This window comes from Poromitra crassiceps (genome assembly GCF_964638095.1).
Source record: "Poromitra crassiceps genome assembly, chromosome: 12".
NCBI classification, from domain to species: domain Eukaryota; kingdom Metazoa; phylum Chordata; class Actinopteri; order Beryciformes; family Melamphaidae; genus Poromitra; species Poromitra crassiceps.
In genome coordinates, this window is record NC_139632.1 from 8,693,955 (window position 1) to 8,703,954 (window position 10,000).

General features: G+C 44.3%; 1 protein-coding gene across 4 annotated transcripts in view; it reads left to right on the forward strand.

Annotated features, from left to right (window-relative positions):
* Nucleotides 1-9,939, forward strand: part of pde4ba (phosphodiesterase 4B, cAMP-specific a) — a gene marked incomplete at its 5' end in the record, with an annotated part of 200,901 nt that extends 190,962 nt beyond the window's left edge. For all 4 annotated transcript variants that reach the window (XM_083648100.1, XM_083648101.1, XM_083648102.1 and 1 more), the window contains 7 exons: nt 1,263-1,552; nt 1,936-2,100; nt 3,444-3,543; nt 4,284-4,438; nt 4,561-4,683; nt 5,412-5,594; nt 6,085-9,939. In XM_083648100.1, the coding sequence (XP_083504226.1) occupies nt 1,263-1,552; nt 1,936-2,100; nt 3,444-3,543; nt 4,284-4,438; nt 4,561-4,683; nt 5,412-5,594; nt 6,085-6,513 (1,445 nt within the window). In that variant the 3' untranslated portion in view covers nt 6,514-9,939. The remainder of the gene's footprint in view (nt 1-1,262; nt 1,553-1,935; nt 2,101-3,443; nt 3,544-4,283; nt 4,439-4,560; nt 4,684-5,411; nt 5,595-6,084) is intronic.
* Between the last annotated feature and the right edge of the window lie 61 nt (nt 9,940-10,000).

Here is a 10,000-nt window from a genome sequence, read left to right on the forward strand (position 1 = left end):
TGACAGTGAAGCGGGGCAGTTTGTAACTGAATGACAGTGAAGCAGGGCAGTTTGTGACTGAATGACAGTGAAGCAGAGCAGTTTGTAACTGAATGACAGTGAAGCAGGGCTTGTAATGAATTAGAGGCCAGTACAGTTATATTGCTTTTCCCCTTGTTTCCCACGCAGCACAGCGCTGAGAGCGCTTAATTACCCGTTCTCAATTACCACTGGAGGACTGAAGAGAGTGAGAAAGAGAAAGAAAAAAGAGAGGGGGAGAGAGAGAGAGAAAGGGAGAGAAAAGAGAGAGGAGAGAGAAAAGAGAGGGAGAGAGAGAGAGAGGGGAGGGGGGGGAGAACGTGAGAGCGAAAGTGATTATTTGAATTACAGCTGCTAATTGAATAAGCCTCCACAGGGACGGCTGATAGGCCAGCGATGAGCTGAGTCGGGGGGCTTGATGGATATCCAGTCCCTGACATTAGGGCTTCCTTACATTCTTCTGTGATTCTTACAGTGAACAAAAGGACTCAAAAGTCACCTTTTAACAAAGATATGACAGTAACCTGCCGGGTTTTGTGCTTATATATTTTTGGGGTAAGATTGGTACACGGCTTCCTTGTTTCTTTCCCACTTCATGTGTGGGTTTTTAAATGACTGAGGGGGAAAAAGAGTCCAAGTGAACCTCTTGACTCTACTGAGTGATGTGTTGCAGCTGTGTGAAGGACACAGCAACCTACTGTAGTGAATGGCCGACCGCCTGCCTGAACGTCGCAGGAGCCTGTCAATGGACTGACCTTTTGAGAGTGAAAAGGAGATGAGATGTCACCTGCCACCTGCTGGGAGAAAGAGAGAGAGAGAGAGAGAGGAGCGCTGCTGTGAGGGAGGGAGCTGGGCGAGAAGAATGAACGGTGGAAAGGATAAATGAATGAATGAACGAGCAGACGATGAATGGATGAGTGAATGAATGAGTTCCTCAGAAGGTGGAAGCTGCTGCAGGTGCTGGCGGTGGTGCACCTGGGCTGGCTCTCTCACACAGACGACACAGTGCAGCCAGTCTCTGCAGCCAGGCAGATTAAATGACAGAGAGAAAAACAGAGTCATGCTGCGGGCGACCGAATGGAAATCGTAACCAGCGCCGCCATCTCTCTCCTCCCCCCTCCATCGCTCTCTCTCTCTCTCTCTCTCTCTCGCTCATTGTCCGCGTTAAGAACAGACTCCTGTGTTGTTTATTTTGAAGACGTTTCATTCAAAAACCCTCTTTCCTTTCCTTTGTCTTTCCACAGACAAACAGAACGAGGTGGAGATCCCGTCGCCGACGTCCAAGACACGGGAGAAGAAGAAGCAGCAGCAGCAGAAGCAGCAGCTGATGACACAGATCAGCGGAGTGAAGAAGGTCTCCCACGGGCCCTCGCTGTCCAGCAGCAGCATCTCGCGCTTCGGCGTCAAGACGGACAAGGAGGAGCTGCTGTCCAAGGAGCTGGAGGACCTCAACAAGTGGGGCTTGAACATCTTCACCGTCTCGGAGTTCTCCAACCACCGGCCTCTCACCTGCATCATGTACGCCATCTTCCAGGTATGGAGCGACTTACTTTCCTTCATTCCTCACTATTGCGCATCATTGTGTTACTATATATTATAATAATATAATACATTACATATTACATATATTATTATAGAATATATTATAGAATATATTAGACCATGCATGAAATAGTCTGCAGTCTGTTATAAGATTCTGGTAGGCTCAAGAGCTTAATTTAGTGCTACGGGTAATTTCTCTTTCTTATTTATGTGAAGTGTATTGAATTTCCTTATTGTGTTTATGAAACTGGGACCCCACATTCCAAACATAACTTGTTTTTGGATAAAAAAAAAAATGTCCAACAAAAGCCGTACTGTACGACTATTTTCCCCAGCTATATTCCCATGTTTGTTTGTTTATTTTCCTCTCCACAGGAGCGAGACCTGTTGAAGACATTTAAGATCCCGGTGGATACGTTTGTGGCCTACATGATGACGTTGGAGGACCACTACCATTCAGATGTGGCCTACCATAACAGCCTACATGCTGCCGACGTCGCCCAGTCCACACACATCCTCCTCTCCACCCCCGCCCTGGATGTAAGTCATAGCTTTGAAAGGGTTTTTTTTTTTTCCGGGGGGAGGGTTTCGGATTTGCTTTCAATAAACCCGAGTTCAGGTTCTTGTACCAACACGATCTCACCCGCCACGCTGGGAGGGGGCAAAGTTTCCCCACTTGTGACTTGGGCGCGGATACAGTACCTCCACAGAAAGAGGGGAAAACTAAATGAGAGGAGTGTGCTCTTACATCACCCTGAGTGCCACTTTCCTGGATCGCCGCACCATCTTTGAAGAGCTCAACCTCCTTCCATTGAATCATGTTTTCCCCTCTGCATGCACCATCACCCTTGGAGTTTACTCCAAGAGAACCTCCCTTCTTCTACCCACACCATCACCCTGGAGTTTACTCCAAGAGAACCTCCCTTCTTCTACCCACACCATCACCCTGGAGTTTACTCCCAAGAGAACCTCCCTTCTTCTACCCACACCATCACACTGGAGTTTACTCCAAGAGAACCTCCCTTCTTCTACCCACACCATCACCCTGGAGTTTACTCCAAGAGAACCTCCCTTCTTCTACCCACACCATCACCCTGGAGTTTACTCCAAGAGAACCTCCCTTCTTCTACCCACACCATCACCCTGGAGTTTACTCCAAGAGAACCTCCCTTCTTCTACCCACACCATCACACTGGAGTTTACTCCAAGAGAACCTCCCTTCTTCTACCCACACCATCACCCTGGAGTTTACTCCAAGAGAACCTCCCTTCTTCTACCCACACCATCACACTGGAGTTTACTCCAAGAGGACCTCCCTTCTTCTACCCACACCATCACCCTGGAGTTTACTCCAAGAGAACCTCCCTTCTTCTACCCACACCATCACCCTGGAGTTTACTCCAAGAGAACCTCCCTTCTTCTACCCACACCATCACCCTTGGAGTTTACTCCAAGAGAACCTCCCTTCTTCTACCCACACCATCACCCTGGAGTTTACTCCAAGAGTAGGATGATGTCCCCTTGTTTTATTTCCTCCCTCTGTGTTTTCTCTATTGAGGCAGAACAGCATTTTTCTGGCCTCTTGTGACTTGGAGGATCTGTACTTTTCACTGCAGGAAAACAGAAATGTGAGAAAAACAATCAATTCTCCGGGGTCACATTAGGGTTAAAATCGGATGTTCTTCTTAACTGGAAATCCTATATAGTAGAGTTGCTCATGGATAACGCCGGGGTTGTTATCTCACGCGCCGCGGAGCCGTGGGAATCGATAGTTACAGTAGTGGTCCGGGATTTACTGTTCTGTTCATTCTGCTTTCCATTCTTTTTTGTATCTTCAGAAATGGTTTAACCCTCCCATCTCTTTCTTTCTCTCTCCTCTACAGGCTGTCTTCACAGATCTTGAGATCCTAGCAGCCATCTTTGCTGCAGCTATCCATGATGTTGACCACCCCGGAGTATCCAACCAATTCCTCATCAATACCAGTAAGTGGAAATTTCACTCTATATATGGAGCAATTTGCATAGTCAGGAAGTTAACACAGCTAGAAGGTCCTGGGTTCAATTCCCACCTGGGACGCTGTGAGCGCTGAAGGAGTGCGTGCCCGTCCGCCATGTCCTCGAGTGCCCACCGCCCGGGTGGGGTCATCAAAAGGGCCTTTCTGTGTGGAGTTTGCATCTTCTCCCCGTGCCCCCTGGCGGTTTCCTTCATATAGGAACCCCACACCAAAACATGCAATATCCTGGTCGCTGAAGTGGTGCCTCCTCTGGTCGTTTGGGGCACCTGTTCGGAGGGAGGGGAACTCGTTGGAATAGCGTGATCCTCCCACGTGCTACAGTATGTCCTACCGGTGAAGCTTCCCCTGTCAGGTGAAAAGAAGCAGCTGGCTAACTGCCCATGTCTCGGAGGAAGCATGGGAGCTAGTTTCGGCTCTCCCCAGATCGGCAGAGGGTGGAGCAGCAACCAGGATAAATAAATTAAAATTAGCACTAATGGGGGATACAAATTTGATAAAAAATCGTGGAAAAATATATTGGGGAAAAAAAGGAAGTTAAATTGTTGTTTTCCCTAATAGAGGGAAAAAGGGGTTGCATTGAACAGTTTTTACTTTGAATGGAGATACCGAGATTCTATTCAACAACCTAGTAGTCATAATAATACTGTTGTAATAATAATAATAATAATAATACTAATAATAAAAAATCTCTTTCTAATCCCTGTCCAGACTCTGAGCTGGCGCTGATGTACAATGATGAGTCTGTGCTGGAGAACCATCACTTGGCTGTGGGCTTCAAGCTGCTACAGGAGGACAACTGTGACATCTTCCAGAACGTGCCCAAGAAACAACGCCAGTCGCTGCGCAAGATGGTCATCGACCTGGTAAGCTGTTCAGTTTATATGCTATTCTATTCTATTCTATTCTGTTCTATTGATCTCCCGCTTTTATAGTGTGTCAGTATTGGATCCGTGCTGATGGTAGGTTGTGTCTCTCGTCTATGCAGGTGTTGGCCACTGACATGTCCAAACACATGAGCCTGTTGGCTGACCTGAAGACTATGGTGGAGACCAAGAAGGTGACCAGCTCTGGAGTGCTGCTGCTGGACAATTACACAGACAGGATACAGGTAGTGTTTTTATTCAGTATTTAATGTCGTTTCATTCCAACAAAATCTTTTCTTGACCTTATAGACCGACAGGCTGCACCTCCTCCTATAGAGAGGCAAAGTGAACGTCACTTCCTGCTTCAGCACTGTACCAGAGATTTTCTTCCGCAATTTATTTTCCCATAGACATTTCGTAAAATGCTTATAAAAATAGTTTTACTTGGTCAAACCAAACGGTTCGGCTATATTTAGAATCGGGAGAGACCATAGAACATTACACTCGGACCAAAACTTAAAAAAAAGAAATAGAAAAAATATTTTCTTTAAACCCGCATTTTTTTACGTTTTGATCCGATGAAATGTTATGCGATCTCTCCTCTTTCTAAATATATTTATATTTGGTTTGAAGTAAAACTATTTTTATAAGCATTTTACGAAATGTCTATGGGAAAATAAATGGCGGATGAAAATCTCTGGTACAGTGCTGAAGCAGGAAGTGACGTTCACTTTGGTTCTCTATAGACCGACAGGCTGCACCTCCTCCTTTCATAACCATAAGCACAATAGAATTAGCCTGAAATGCTGCAAGTATCTAATTACATTTGTCCAAAGTGTTGTGAAGTCATCTGCTCTTTGCAGTATTGTGCTGTATTGATTGAAGGATCATGGGTTTTTGCGTAGGGCAGAATGGCATTGAACAGCCAAACTTTTCGGTATGTTGCCAACTCTAAATTATTTGCTCTTTGTAGGTGCTGCGCAACATGGTGCACTGTGCTGACCTGAGCAACCCCACCAAGTCCCTGGAGCTGTATCGACAGTGGACCGATCGGATCATGGACGAGTTCTTCCACCAGGGGGACAGAGAGCGGGAGAGGGGAATGGAGATCAGCCCCATGTGCGACAAGCACACCGCCTCCGTGGAGAAGAGCCAGGTAGGAAACGTACCTAAACAAAGCACCTACTGTACAGTAAATACTGGAATAGACTGGCAATTCATAAGCACACGTGCATAGAGACACATGCAAACACCTACACATATAGAAGGACATTTTATTTGTTTTATCCTTTTATTATGCAATTTTTTTATGTGAATTTCTATATGCTTTGATTTTATTACGGTTATTTTTACTATGCTAAATTTGTATGTGAATTTCTATATGCTTTGATTTGATCTGACGTGTAACCGCTGTGTCATATTTTTAAGTTTAGTCGTTAATGTAAAGAGGGGGCAGAACAAGACAAGCTATTGCTTCATTCTGCCCCTTCTCGAACAATATTATGTTGCCATTGCTACTATGTGTTTTTATGTGTATGACTGTTCGAGATCAATAAAAATCAATCAATCATCAAAAAAAAGGTATTTGATATAAGCACGCACCTGCACAAATTCACTCCGTGTACTCACTCTCTCCCCTTTCCCAGGTGGGTTTCATTGACTACATCGTCCACCCGCTGTGGGAGACTTGGGCCGACCTGGTGCACCCCGACGCCCAGGACATCCTGGACACGCTGGAGGACAACAGGAACTGGTACCAGAGCATGATCCCCCAGAGCCCCTCCCCTCCCTTCTACGACCAGGCCACCGACGGACACGGCGGGGGCAACGCGGGACAGGGAGGAGGGGAGAAGTTTCAGTTCGAGCTGACTCTGGAGGAGGAGGACTCGGACGGGATGGACAAAGACTGTGATGACGGGGACGAAGAGGACGAGGAGGACAGTTTAGGGGAGTCTTCTCGCTCTCCTCCTTTGAACTACTTGGACGGTCAGGAGGAGGAGGAGGAGGGCGGCGTGACGGAGCCCACGTCGGCGATAGAGATCATCACGCACGAGGCGTCGCCCACGGATACATAGGGGCTTCCATCCTTACGTTCGCCTTTTGGCGGTTTTGAAGGTTTTAAGAAAAAGGGGGCAATCCTCTTTGCAGCTGTGCTTTTTAGCGAGCCCACATGGAGACGGGAGGCGTAGTTTTAGCCCGCATCCGGGCGTCTTGCCGCCCGCATCGTGGGGCGTCTTGCACTTGAGACACGGAGGGACAGTTTCAGTGACGCGGCTACAGAGTTCTCAGGAATATAGATGCTGCAAACTATTTAGACCTGACGGACAGGCGACTGAGGGCGCGACTTGAAGGATTTTGGGCCAGTTTGGGAGATGGTTGCTTTTATTTTCTGGACTGGCATTAAATAAATGGACATTGACACTACTGAGAGAAGTTTTGTACCTTAAGACTTTTTTACCGACATATGTTCTAGAAGTAGCATAGAGTAAGATCTACTGACGGAGACACGTTTGTATAGCAAGAGAAAGTGTTTAATTGTGTTCCTGTACCATTTGTCAAAGGACTTTTGTGTGCCTTTTTTACTATGTCTTTATAATAGTTTTTTTATTTATTGAACACTCTAGTATGTCTGTGATTTCCCCCACCCCCTCCTTCTTCTTATCTGAAAGAGCAAAATCTTTTTTGTATCTCAGAAAAAGAGAACAGTCTTCCATGTATTGGGCAATAGAGAAATCCAAACAAACTTCGACAAACAATTCTTGAAGAAACTCATATAAATTGGGAAACATGAACACATATACATACGCACATTTTTCCCCCCACATTTCTGTTTCAAGCCGAGCACAAAATATGATCATTGTACGTGGAATTCAAATGCATTCATGTTTCATATTCATTGTAAACATTGTTGCTGTTTATATCAAATGTCACAGTAAATGAATGTGAGACAGTCACTCTGTTACCATTAGTCCATTTCTTCATGTACTGTATCTTCTCTTCCTCTCCGAATGGCCTGCAGACCATTAGGACTGACTGCCTTTTCACACCAAGCAATGACTTTTCATACAAAAGTGTACTAGTGAATATAGTGATGAAATAAAAAATCCCACACTAGCAGCTATTAAATATTCCTGCTAAATTGTCACAGCAGTATTAACTGTAAAACAATTTGTAAATCTCATTAGGTTTTAATTTATGTGTTGGTGTGAATGGGCTTTTAGTCTCGCTCAAATCCTCGAAAATCGACATCTACAACACACCACCAGAAAAAAGTACATCAGCGCAATGAGCAGAAATAGAATAGCAATAGCATCATAGCTCGTTAACATCAGAGCTCGTTAACAAAGAGCTGTGTAGCGTATATTCAAAAGAAATCTGTTAAAAAAAAAAACCTGTTAAGGAAGAAATGTGCCGCAGCAGTGAACCCATATTGCGCCCACAGCTGCAGTCTTAACAATGCTGTTAGTCAGAGTGGGTCCGGAGCGTACTGATGTAAACGGCCCATGACCCGGTGCAATTGGGGCCACACCATAATAAAGGTGCCCTTCCAGCTGCCTGTCTGAAAGGCGACCTGCATCAGCAGCACCATTATTTACACGGCTCCCTCACAATGAAAATCCCCTCAAGTGCTGCTTCTGCTCATTGACGTCAGTTGAACCTCTCCCTTCCCCCCTCGACTGGATCAGATTCCCAGGACAGGCGGTCTTATTAGGATTTGGCACAGATGGAACGGCTACATTCAGCATGTCAGACTCTCCTTTTAATAATTCATCATTGGGTTTAAAATAAGCGAAAATGCCTCTGTGTTCTACGTCACAGAAGTATGAGTTGGGCGATTCATATCTCATGTGTTCCCGTGGCCTCCATGACTGGTTTTCATGGATGGGCTTGATGTTGACACACCTTCTCATCACCATCTCTCCGTTTTCATAATGTTTTGCGGTTATACTCAAAGGTACTTCAGATACTTTTTTGTCCACTCTCACTCCAGCATGCTCAAGTGGAAATCGTCTGCAGTATGTACAAATGGTTGTGTGTGTGTCTGTGTGTGTGTGTGTGTGTGTGTGTGTGTGTGTGTGTGTGTGTGTGTGTGTGTGTGTGTGTGTGCGTGCGTGCGTGGGTGCGTGCGTGCGTGCGTGTCTTTGAATGTATTGTCTTTGTCAACTGGCCTTACCCCATCACACCGTTTGTCTCTACTGTTTGTCGCTCGGAGCTCAAGTTGGTCCTTTTTGCTGTTTATAACAGTGTGTATTTATTCTATATACTTTAAGCTTGTAAATAAGAAATACTGGTTCAGTGTAAAATCTATTTTAATTTATATGCACTTTCATTACCTGGAAGTGGTGGTGTCTAATGTGTAGAAGACTCTGGTTTTGAGTCTTTTTATATTCTGTATCATATATTGTTTTGTTTTTTTAAATAAATCTATATATATAAATATATCTAAGTATATATTCGCACAATGTTTTGAGTGCCCAGCAGAGCAGCAGCTAAAGAGACATATAGTTGCTGTCGCATGAGAACCTTGTAACTCCAAAAATAAAAATAAATCCATTTTATTTTTTTTATTTTTTTGTTGCCTTTTACAGCAAGGTTGCAGAGGTGTCAATGAATAAATCCTGCCAATCTTATTAGGAATCAGTATTTAAAACAATCGTCTATTCATTCATTTGGGCTTCCTTGCATATAAGATGTATTTTAAAGAAGTTTGCCTAGATATTTTCTCAATTGATTTTTTCTCTCATAAAGAAAAATTCCTGACCAACTGAGGTTTTGCAGGTACAAGGTTTTCATCTGACGACAGCCCCTTAGGTAACCCAGAGGCAACATAGAGGACATGTTCAACTGCATAGGCTTGGATATAGGATACAAACAGTACAACAACCTACTGTATGGACAGCAGAATCTTAGTCAATGGTTGATATCAAAATACACAAAGGTTTTCTGTCTGCGACTCGTCGCAAGCTTATCCATCCAGCATTCTGAATGCAGATTGCTGACAAGGTTCAGATCCAGATTCAGAGATCCAGGTTCAGATCCAGGTTCAGATCCAGGTTCAGATCCAGGTTTGACTAACACACACAAGGCAATTGCCTCCTTTTACACCTTACGCACTTCATGTAAAAGTAGATATCACGGGGCCTGTATTGGTAGCATGCTACAATACACCCTGCACTGACGTGAATCGTTCTGAATGAACAACAAAACGTGATCTTATGTAACTGATTGTGCTGATGTGTGAACTCTTTCTGACCAAAATTGTTAGCAGTTTTGAAATTCAAATTAGTCAGTATTAACATTGTTTATCTATGTTCAAGCTTTTTTTGGTCCCAGTTGTGTTCAAAATGGTTAGCCAGATTTAGCACTATCTGCATGAGAGATGGGTTTTTTTTAAATGTCAATAATATGTTCCAGTCCGCCAGTTGTCACAGACGGGTTAGCCTATTAAATGTTCCACACAATGTATGGTATTATTATATTGTATATTGTGTTCAAAATGAAATCGCAAATACTTTTTCTATGAAGTGATTAAAAGCAAAGCATGAATATATTCCTTCTGTC